Source organism: Mus pahari, chromosome 1, assembly GCF_900095145.1.
Source record: "Mus pahari chromosome 1, PAHARI_EIJ_v1.1, whole genome shotgun sequence".
In the NCBI taxonomy this organism is placed as follows: Eukaryota; Metazoa; Chordata; class Mammalia; order Rodentia; family Muridae; genus Mus; species Mus pahari.
In genome coordinates, this window is record NC_034590.1 from 8,236,890 (window position 1) to 8,248,856 (window position 11,967).

At 46.4% G+C, this 11,967-nt stretch overlaps 1 protein-coding gene across 1 annotated transcript in view; it reads right to left on the reverse strand.

Annotated features, from left to right (window-relative positions):
* Positions 1-11,967, reverse strand: part of Gpatch1 (G-patch domain containing 1) — a 42,566-nt gene that overhangs the window by 1,104 nt on the left and 29,495 nt on the right. Inside the window, exons 14-19 of the mRNA XM_021200028.2 lie at positions 11,457-11,593; positions 10,940-11,103; positions 9,203-9,422; positions 6,509-6,616; positions 5,347-5,444; positions 3,422-3,570 (exon numbers count right to left, since the gene is read on the reverse strand). Of these exons, the coding sequence (XP_021055687.1) occupies positions 3,422-3,570; positions 5,347-5,444; positions 6,509-6,616; positions 9,203-9,422; positions 10,940-11,103; positions 11,457-11,593 (876 nt within the window). The remainder of the gene's footprint in view (positions 1-3,421; positions 3,571-5,346; positions 5,445-6,508; positions 6,617-9,202; positions 9,423-10,939; positions 11,104-11,456; positions 11,594-11,967) is intronic.

Genomic DNA, 11,967 nt, shown 5'->3' on the forward strand with positions numbered 1-11,967 from the left:
AAAAGAAGAAGAAGAAGAAGAAGAAGAAGAAGAAGAAGAAGAAGAAGAAGAAGAAGAAGAAGAAGAAGAAGAAGAAGAAGAAGAAGAAGAAGAAGATCATAAGCTCCAGGCCAGAATGGGCTAGACGGCAAGACCTTAGCACAAAAAGAGAGAAAAGGGGCTGAGTTGAATGGAAAGCAAGTGCTTGGCTGCTAGACTCAGAGTGGGGCTTCACTCTAGGGAGAAAACCAAGGGCAGAACAGACAACACTCCATGCTTCACTTGCATAAAGGAACGTACACAGCCAACCACCAACCAGCTGCTGTTGCCTAGGTAACACAGAAGCATCTCCAAAGCCAAGCACTGAGAGCTCATGTGACATGATTCCATTAGGGCTCAGGGAGCTAGCTCAGTGGCACAGCATGCATACAGGAAGCCCTGGGCTTAATCCTCAACATTGCATATACAACAAGGGAAAAAGCACACACAACTAAATTAAACATGCTTCCTTTAAATAACACTAAAACTTAACAGGAGCTGGGTGGGCATCTGTGTTTAAAAGGACAAAGGTGGCAAGATGGCTCAGAAGGTAAAGAGCACTTGCTCCCAAGCTCTGTCCCGAGTCTGATTCAGAATCCACACAGCAGGTGAAGCAACACCCAGAAATTGCTCTCTCGTGGGACACAGTGGGAAGTCTGAGGTCCTTAGCAGAGTGTTAGGTCTAAAGCAGAGAGTAGGACCCTGTAGCGCATCACATCATTCGCCAGTACACGATGGCGCTGACTTCCACTGCCCATGTAAGAACAAGTTGTTTGCCGCCTTGAGGCAGACATGCGCAGTCCTATACAGTAATGACTCAGCACAAGTCCTCTTTGCCCAGCCTTATGTTAATGAGGTGGTTCCTGCTTTAGCCTATCCCGTGGCAGCAGTAAGGCACAGAGCACCCAGGCAGTGAACGCTCCAGTATATAGGGTGGCCTCACTAGTCCATGGGAGTCCCCGTAGCATCATGAAAGGAGTTCCTGAATAAAGTGCTGTTGAGAAGGATCTTCGGTGTTGCATCTCGTTCTTGCTGGTCAAGGGGAGGTCACGACAGGACCCCAGCCTCTTCTCAACACAGTGTGCGGCCTCAGCCCAGGCCCAAGTCAACAGGGACATCTGAGTGAGGACTGCACCCTCTAAAACCGAGAGCCCAAAGATGCCTTTTCTCATTACACGTTTGTCTTGGGTATATATTATGATGATGAGAACGCAGGTGGATTTACAGCTATCTAAAAACCTACAGATTTGTCTTCAGCACAAACGGCACTTACCATATATACTGCCTCTCAGGTTTTGTTCTTGTTTTTGTTTGTTTGCTTGCTTGCTTGTTTTTTGGGATGAGGTCTCATATAGCTCAGGCTGACCTCAAACTTGGTATGTAGGGCAGGGTGACTTTGAACTCCTGTTCTTTCTGCCTCCAGCTCTCAGCTGCTGGGATTATAGGCAGGTGCCACCAAACTTTTTATGTTTTATTTAAGTTTTACATGTCGATTAGCACACAGCCACCTGCTTGCTTTCTGTCTGCCTTAATATGCTCTCTGCTGGACACTGAATACGAGTCAGCCCCCTATGACAGACTGTACCATCAGACTCAGCCAAGAAAGCTCTTCCTTCCTCAAGTTGCTGCCTGTCGGTTATTTTATCACAATAGCACAGAAAACTGCTACCTAGGAGCGGGGTTCCTGACCATAGGGTTCGTGGTTCTTTAGAACTGGTTTGTGAGGAGAAATGTGGAAAAGTTAAGAGCTGCAAAATAGAGGAAATCTAGAAGGCTATAGAGCTTATAGACCGTTCTGTGGGAGCATGGGACAGAGAGGCAGGACAGCACAGACTGTGCTCATGAGCATTCCGAAGGGGTCAGGACTCTACTGGGAACTGAACGAGGCCATGCATGTTATATTCTGAAAAAGGGGGTGGGGGAGGAGGCTGGAGAGATGGCTCAGCAGTTAGGAACACTTGCTAAGTTTACAGAGGAGCTGGGTTCAGCACATGGTGCTGGCACAGCAGCTCCCAACCACTGTAACTTAGCTTCAAGGGATCCAACATCCCCTCCTGGCCCCTGTGGGCACTATATGCACATGATACATATATATACAAGCAGGCAAACATAAACATGTACATCAATGTCTATACAATGTGTATAAATAATTGCATGTATATACGATTGCATGTGTGTATGGTTGTGTGTTTGTATGAGTATGTGTTTATATGATTATATGTGTGCATATATGCATATATATGATTACATGTGTGTATGATTGTATGGATAGATATGATTCCTCATATATAGTTGTATTTATAAGATTATGCATGAATATGATTAAATGTATGTGTGGATATGACTGTGTGTGCATGTATGTATGTACGTATGTGGGCATGTGTGTGCATCTGTATGTAAAAGAATTTTAATTCAGCAACATGGCTGCTCTGGCAAGAGATCACATTCAAAGACCTTCTAGGACTATGTGATCTGGCTGGAATGTAGACAATACCCTTAGTACACACCTTTAATCTCAAACAGTATAAGAAAAGTTAAAAGGAAGGAAGCAGTCATGTTTGAAAGTGATGTGTAATTGAGGGATAGACAAAGTGACAAATCATAGAAAGATTTGATTGAATGAGTCAGAGATAAGATACACCAAACTCTCAGGAGAACAGCACAGGAAAGAGAGGGGAGCAGTTTTAGCAGTACAGTTTTACAAAGGCAGGGGGCAGAGGAACAAGCTAGATACAGGTGAAGATAGAAAGAACCAGCAAACAAGAAGGAGCCAGAAAAAAGAGACAGAAAAGTAGGACATATTGCCAAAGGTAGTATGAGGCCAAGCAGAGCAATTCAGTCAGAAGCCAAGAGAAGCCAGTTTGAATCAGTCCGCCTGGAGAGGAGTTTGGGCCAGAACAGCTGAGTTAAACCAGCCAGCCAGAGTTCAGAGAGAAATAGAGTGAGCTTATTCAACAGTAAGCCTCCAAGACAATTACATTTGACAAATAAAAGTTACATTTACATATGTGTATACATGAGTATGTTTGTGTGTGTGTGTGTATGTACAGAAGTCTTGAAAGTTAATCGGAGACTGATTGAGGAGGTTAATATGGAGAAGGGAGCTTTTTCTGCTGGGTCTGAAGTTTTTCTCTCTGTTTCTATTCCAACCCCTTTGGGTTTTTGAGACAAAATATCATACCATGTGGCCCATATTGTCCTCAAACTTGAGATCCTTCTGCCTCAGCCTCCCAAGAACTGGGGTAACAGGTGAGTGCCACTGACCTTAACCCACTTTCTCATTCTGACACAGTGCTCAAAGCAAGCATAATGAATATTCAGTAGGCCTTTGAGGTCTTCTAAACAACCCTCCCTGGGGGCTTAACCATCCCAGAAGCTCTGCCAGCCCTCCCCCAGGGCTTACCTTCTCAGCAGCTCCTGAGGGGACAGCTCTGCTGGCCCTCCTGCATCGCTCCCGCTGTCACTGCTGTCTGTACTCTCAGAACTGCTATTTTTTTCCAATTTCTTATTCTTTTGCTTACTTTTGTGTTTGTGTTTCTTATGTTTCTTTTTCTAGGAAAAAAAAGAAATGAAAAATGAAGGTTAGGAAGCAAGAGAAACAATGGAAAGAAGCAGAACAAGGGCTGGGGAGTAGCTCAGATAGCAAAGTTCTTGCTGAGCAAGCTTGATATATAAAAATCAGGCGTGGTGCTGCAGGCCTACTGCTCCATCCCCGAAGCAGCAAGCTCCAGGTTCAAAAGATAAGGGGGGGGGGGGGCAGGCGTAGTGCCGTGGACTCCAGCACTCAGGACACAGAGGCAAGTGGATTTCTGTGAGTTCAAAGACAGCTTGGCCTACAGAGTGAATTCTAGGGTAGCCAGGGCTATACTGAGAGACCCTGCCTCAAGAAAACAAAAACAAAAACCTAAAAAAAAAAAAAAAAAGAAAAGAAAAGAAAAAAACACAAAACACAAAAAAGGTGAATGAGTAAATATGATGTTTGACCTATATTTACACATTTGTACAGATGAACATAGGCAGGTGCACACGCGCGCACACACACACCTAACCCAGGAGCATGACTTATAACTTATTGGTAGAGCCCCTGCCCAGTGAGGGGCTGGGGGTGTGGCTCAGTGGGAGAGCCCCTGCCTAGAATCCTTGAGTAAAGTGTTGGCAGATTAGCTCAGCAATAAAATGCTTGGGATTTGCCTGAGAAGGGCTGGGACTTAGCTCAAGGGTAGAACTTTGTTATATATAATAATCTGGGCTGAAAAGAAAGATAAAAAACACCTACACTGGGCATGTGTTTGGATGCTAGAGCTGTTAAGAAACCAAACTTTTTTTTCCTTTTTATTTAAAACTTAAAAAAAATTAAATAAAATTCTCCTTTAAAGTATGCTTTGGCCTAATGGTGACCCCCAGAGCTAGCAGCTGTAACACATTAAACCATGTACACACTGGCATCCCCGACATGTCAACAGCAGACACAGTAGAGCCACCAGGTGCAGGCAGGACCTCATGGCGACTCTCAGCCCCCATCCTCCTAGGAATCTGACTTGTACTGGCAAGGCAGAGGGAGGAGAGCGGCAGTGGCCGCTGCCGAGCAGGAATAAGAGCACACGGGTCTGCTTCTCCAACACTGGCTGTGCAGCCTTACTCCGCACTCAGGCCTGGGCAGGGACACACAGGTCCTGCCACTAACAGACAGCCAGACTGCAGGTTATAAGCCATAAAGAACACACGGATGACAAAAAAAAGTCACTTACAGCAGAATTCTTTGTCTCAAGCTCCTTTCCCTTCAAATGTCACTAAGGCCCAAGAGCTTAGTCTATGGTAATAATGAGGCGGGTGTGGACAATTCTATTATTTAATGTGTAATGTTTACTATAAGGTACCGCAAATCCTTTAAAAATTTTTTTCTTTATATTTATGCATATGGGTGTTCTGCCTGTGTGTGTCTTGTACACAGTGCCTGTAGAGGCGGTCAGATCACTTGGAGCTGGAGTTGTAGACAATTGTAACCCAGGTGACAGAAACCAAAGCCACCAGGGCACTTATACACTGAGCCATTCATGCCGAGAATACAGGTATGTGTCACCATGCCTGATTGATGTCTTTTCTTCTCTCTCTCTCTCTCTCTCTCTCTCTCTCTCTTTCTTAAATGCAACTAGTCAAAATTGGCTGTTCTAAAAAAAGCCAAAGGTTCTGAGAAAAGAGCTAGCACTGGATGTGACAATTCTACCAAGCCACAGAGGGGCCTGTGTCCAGCGCCACAGCCAGGAGCCTCTCTCCCTGGAGCTTCTCAGGATGGTCCCACACTTCTCTACACTAGAGGGAGACACTGACCTTCTCTCTCTTTCTTCTGTGTTCCTTCTTGCTCTTGTGTCTTTCTTTGCTCTTCTTGGGTTTCTCTTTTTGAGGTATCTCGAGTTTCTGGCGAGAGTCTGGGGAGGAAGGTGTGATAAGCGCATGAGCAGAGGGACAAAAGGAAGATTAACCATTAGGGAGCCCTGCCACTTTCTAATCGTATTGATAGTCAGATATTTCAAAATGTCAGCTCCCCAGAGTTTTTTCTAATGCTGCTTTTTGTAAATCCATATCCCCTAAGTAGCCCACACATCAGGTTTACTCACTATTTTATGGAAATCAAGACATTCTAGAAAATAGGCACAAAAAACCCACAAGAGTACTTTAGCCATTAACACCAACCTGGAATCAAAGACCCATGAACCAAAGCGGAGAGAGACATGCTCGCTGGGACTCTCTGAAACTGGGCTAAGCAGCTAAGCCAGTACGTAGGTGGGAATGCTGTAGGAAGCAGGGTGGTGGACAATGGAATCGCATGCTGCTTATCTGACTGGGCCATGTAGCCTGGTTTTCAAAGCCACAGCCAAAGCCAGGCTGACTATCTTCACGGGGACATAAGCACATGGCCCTAGAACAGAGGCTGCTAAAGATGCCGGGGACAGGGGAGCCTGTGTGTTAGCCAATGTCCAAAAACCCTGAAAATATCCTCTATCCACAATGCCCCTCCCTTTTTTTGTTTTTGCAACAAAAAAAGGTCTCACTATGTAGCCCTGGTTGTCTTGGAACTCTCTCTGTGTACATCAAGCTGGCCTTAAACTCACAGAGATCCATCTGCCTGAGATCTGTCTTCCTGAGTATTGGGATTAAAGGGGCCTGACTAGTCTCAAACTTATGATTCTCCTGCCTCAGCGTCCTAAGTGCAAGAGTTATAGTGCCATACCAGCTATGAAAAATGACAACATTTAAGATGCTTACTAACATAAACATCTCAAATCTGAGAAGGACAGGGCACTTAGAGTTTAGATATTGTAAAGGGACAACTGTCCCTCGGGCAATCGGTGGAAGGAGCAGCTATTTGTGTAACTGCAACAGAAACACTGTGAGCACTTGGTGGCTGTGGAATGAGGGAGACGGGTGGGAGGGACATTTGTGGGGCTGGTCCTTTGCAAGAGTGGCACACAGGAATGTGTACTGGACTCACTGGGGCAGAAGACAGGAGGCAGCCGAGGCCCGAACTCTTCCCGTTCGTCAATCTGTACCTTTTGGATGGGGAAGGGGGTTGCAGGCTCACAAGGCTCCGGCTCAGCAGCTGAAAAACACCTGCATATTAATTTCATTCATCTGCCCGGCGCTGATACACTTGCGTCTTGGTGTTTTTTGCCACAGAATGGTACACTTTCTTCAGTCTTCTGAAGCAGCTGTGCAGAGCACACGGTGGTAGGCAAGGTGGAGGCTACTACTCTACAAGGTGGAGCCTGTAGACATCGGGGCTGGGTCAGCTACATTAGGCCACACAGAACCAAGTGCATGACAGGCTGTCCACAGGCCACCATAGACAGCCAGAGGCTTGCACTCCAGAGGAGCTCACTAGAAGGAGGCCCATACGAGATACAAGCTTACCAACAGGGGTGAGAGACTGTGTCCTACCCCATAAACCTCACTCAAAATATACTCTCAACAGAAGAAATAGTGAAAATAAAGGATTCTTTTCACAGTAAACCAGCCCCTCCAAAAAGATAAACAGACTACTCCATTGTCAGACAGAATAAGCATAAAGTTGGAACGTCTGTATCAGGAACATTAACAGTGGTCCTGCCTGCCTGCTTTCTACTTTTCCTGTACCATTTTTGGTTTTCATTTTTGAGACAATCTTACATAGCCCCGGTTAACCTCCAACTCACTCTGTAGCTGAGGATGGCCTAGAGCCTAGAGCCTGCTACCATACACCAGTTCTGGGCCATGTACAGTTTATGCAGTGTTCAGGATTGAACCCAGGCCCCCACGCATGGGAGGCAGGCACTCTACCACTGAGCATACTGCCAGCCCTATGCTCACTATAGACAAAGCTGTCCTGGAACTTACAGAGACCCACCTGCCTCTGCCTCTCCCAAGTGCTAGAGTTTAAGACATGTACCAGTATGCCCCTTTAATCTTCAAGTAGACATGACTTTATATTAAAAACAATAAGGGTTTTATCCACAGGGGGAAAAAAAAAGAAGTGATATTGCAATCGTCTAAAATAAATATTGTATAATATCCCTGTGTAGGACCCTTCAGGATTGATACTCAGGTCTACCACAGGCAGACACAGAGACAGACAGATGGGGCAGACAGACAGACAGAACCTCCAGTGATGCAGATGGAAACTGACCACAGCTCTAGCATCCCAAAGTTCTCCCTGTTTTGTCTGGAACAATCAAAGTGATGCATGGAACAAGTAGGCCAGGCTTCTGGGCAAGTGTGGCATCAGGAAATAAGTGCAGACCCTCTTACCAGTTGGGATGCCAGGCCATGCCTGCTGCTGGAGCCAACCGAAGCATAACACCCTCTCCCAGACAGTGGACCCTGGACATCCTGACCAAAGGCATTCCCAGAACCCTGACACTCCCTCAGCAACCAGGGAAAGGAAGGAAGGAAGGAAGGAAGGAAGGAAGGAAGGAAGGAAGGAAGGAAGGAAGGAAGGAAGAAAGGAAGGAAGGAAGGAAAGGAGGGAGGGGAGGGAGGAGGGAGGGAGGAAGGAAAGGAGGGAGGGGAGGGGAGGGAGGGAGAGAAAGAGAAAAAAGGGAGGGAGGAAGGAAGGGAGGGAGGGAGGGAGGGAGGGAAGAAAGAGGAGGAAGGAAGGAGAGAAGGATAGAAGGAAGGAAGAAATAATTAATTTTGCACAAGTTATATACTGAATTCTATCCCAACCCTTAAAAAAAATTTAAAGAAAATTTTTACTTTTTCAATTCTTAACTAGGCTAAATTGGGAAATCAATAATGTCAAAACCAACTATCTTTAAAATACACATCAGAGATTTAAACTAGATTTTAAAAAGATCCAACTGGGCTGGTGAGATGGCTCAGTGGGTAAGAGCACCCGACTGCTCTTCCAAAGGTCCTGAGTTCAAATCCCAGCAACCACATGGTGGCTCATAACCATCTGTAACAAGATCTGACGCCCTCTTCTGGAGTGTCTGAAGACAGCTATAGTGTACTTACATATAATAAATAAATAAATCTTAAAAAAAAAAAAAAGTTTTAAAAAGATCCAACACCGGAGACTCTACTCAGACAAATTAAAATATAGTGATGGAAGTCCCAAGAGGTGGCACAGGCCCTAAAATGTTTGCCATACACATGAGGACCCGAGTTTGAGCCCAGAACCCACAGGAAAAACTGAGTGTGGTGGCATGCACTTCTAAGTTCAGGGTTGGGAGACGTGGGTTCTGTGGCTTGTTAGCTGGCTGCTTAGGCAAACTGAGGAGTCCCAGGGACTGTGAGGCTGCATCTCAAAAAGCCAGGGGGTTGTTTATGGAGGCACGACACTTAAGGCTGATCTCTGGACCCACTGTGCCTGCATGCACACATGTAATGTGTATCTGAACATACTAACATACTGATGCTCGCACACACATAAATACACTTGTGTGTGTGTGTGTGTGTGTGTGTGTGTGTGAATATGATGAGATACTATTAATTGTCAATTGTCCTACTTGTCAAATGTGGTGCCTGCCTGTAGTCCTAGAAGATAGAGTCTAGGAGGTGGAGAAAGGATCAGAGGTTGCAGGCCAGCCTTAGCAATGTCAAGGTCAGACTGGGCTTCCTGAGAGCCTGTCTCACAACAGACAAACAAGACTACACCTTAAACACAGTCAGCTCCCCCTTAGCACCCAAGTAAGGGAGGTGGCCTTACCAAGGACCGCAGAGGTCTCTCCAGCGGCGGCCTCCTGGGAGCCTTTAAGGCTGGCCTCCTCAGGCTGGCGGAGCTCTTGGCTGTCCTCACTGTCATCTTGCTCCTCCTCCGAAGATGAGGACTTTTCATCAGAGGAACTGGCGAAGATGGCTTTGAATAAATCCATGGAAGGGCGGCTACCTTCCCTGTCCATCTGTGCATCCACAGCTTTGTCTACAGTCTGCATACAGTAACAGAAAAACAAGAGTCAGGGATGAGGGGACCTGATGCTTTGATATACAGGCTTGCATCATCGTAACTCCAGCTCCAGGGATCAGCGTGCTGCATGCACATCTGTGCGTGGGAGCAAAATACTCAGACACATCTTTAGAAAGTGGTTTGGGGTATTCCCCAGCACCGCCTAACCAAGTGTGTAGCGTTTTCCCTCTGTGGGGTTCTTGTAGAGTATGCTCAGGAAGCACAAGCAGCTGAGGTCCTTTTTGGAGTCAGGGAACATGAGGCTGCAGAATTGTGGGATCCTAGGGACTGGGCCAATAGCCCCACACAAACAAAACTCATTGCCTGTATTCACCTACAGAATGAAAACAATGCGGGAAAGTCTATTAACTTGAAAACAGTTCAGCAAAAATGCACCTCTTTAAACGAAGGACAGAAAAAAAGGGAGATTAACAAAAATAAACAGAAGCTTGTGAGATATTACCAAAAGGTCTTAATGATTCTGTTAGAGAATCCCAGGACCACCACGGTTTGACTGTGAACCACTTCCTATGGTGTTCAATTCTAGCATGTGCAAGGCCCTGTGGTATTTGCTCCTTCCAAACGGTGGAACGAGAGAACCTATTCTCACAGGTCGTCCTCTGACTACATGTGCAAAAGCCAAGTAAACAGAGTAAGAGAACCCAGGGGATGTTCTCTCCACAAAAGGGAGCACTTATCATCATCATATGAGTACAGCATGAGTGTGCTGCTTTACACTAAGTGAGAGCTGCTTTACACAGAAGCTTGTGGACTTTTTGCACATACAGCTACAGTTATGTTGTAGGTCTGTCCACTAGGCACCAGCCAGGTAGAACCCATGGGCCAAATCCATCTGTGGTTGGTTTCCATAGGTAAAGATGTTCTGGAAAAACATGTTCTCTGTTATTCACACACAAGCCTATAGTCTCCTATATACTCATTGCACACTGGGTGGAGCAGCAGAGACTGTCATCTGCTCATACAGGCACACACACACACACACACACACACACACACAGGCACACACACACACAGGCGCGTGTACATACACACACAGAGGCACACACACACACAGAGGCACACACACAGGCACACACAGACACACAGGTACACATACAGAGGCACACACACAGATACACACACAGGCACATACACACACACAAAGACACACAGGCATACACACAGACACACACACGCAGGCACACAAACACACACAGGCACACACTCAGAAACACAGGCACATAGGCACACACACAGGCACACACATACAAACACACAGGCACACACACTTGCACACAGGTACATATACATGCACATGGCACACACATGTACACGGGCACACACACACTTGTATACACACACATTCGTACATACACACATGGGTACATGCACACAAACACAGGCACATGGCACACACACATCTACTACTTAATAGGGAACATAACACACAGAGAAGGGCCTGGGCCCCAGTCTCCAGCACAGAGAGCAGTACCCCCATACCGTGTCTGGGCGTGGCTCTGGGGTCTGTTCCTCTTTGCTTCCTAAGGCATTGGATTCTTGTTTTGGAGGTCCAACTTTTGATCTAGCTTGACTTAAAAACTCGCTAATGGAATCCTCTTTCTTCTCCTGTTTCGCTGTGTCCCATCGTGATGGTTTCCTGGATTCTGAAAGGCAGGAACCCGACAGAACACTGGAATTAGTGAACAGAAGGCAAATTCAAGACTGATCTTTAATTTGCTCAGAACCTCAGTCTACCCTGGAGGGCCAGGCACACTGTACGAAGTCCTGGGGATACGGCAGGTGCAGAGAGAGTCAAGCCCAAAGCTTAAACTACTGGCTTGCCCTGCCCCGTGTTGCTATACAGGTATAACCATTCTTAACAGAGAAAGTCTACATTGTGCTCACTCTTAGGGATGCTCCACTCTTTACTTCCCCTTCCAGCCAGTGAGGAATTGAGACCCAGATCAGTACCTAGGTCCCCTAGGTCAGGACTTAGGTTCCAAGAAGTTCTACTCACTGTCTGGACCCCGATGCTGCGGGACTTTTTCACTTGGTACTGGAGCTGTGGGCAGAGGGGCAGGCTCTGGGAGCGTCAGGAAGTTGAAGACTGAGTATTTATCCCTCTTCACTCGGGGTAAGCCAACTAAAGCTGAGCTGGGGTAGCAGGTAAAAAGGAAAAAGGTGGTTTTAATAACAACAGCTAGGATGAAGCCCACGTCTGGTGAGACTTGCTTTCTCGAATCGGCTCTCTGGCTAGGCTGTAGAGGCTCAAGACATTTCTACTTCTCAAAGAAGTTCAGGAAGGCAGAATGCCTGACTTCAGAGCCCTTGAGTTTTTTTTTTCTTTCAGAGTACTGACTGCCAAGCATGGGGATACACACCTTTTATCCCAGCACACAGGAGGCAGAGGCAGATGGATCTCTAAGTGTTCAAGGACAGCCTGGTCTACACAGGGAGTTCCAGACCAGGTAAGGACACACAGTGAGACTTTGACTTTAAAAAGAAGAGGAGGAGGAGGAGGAGGAGGA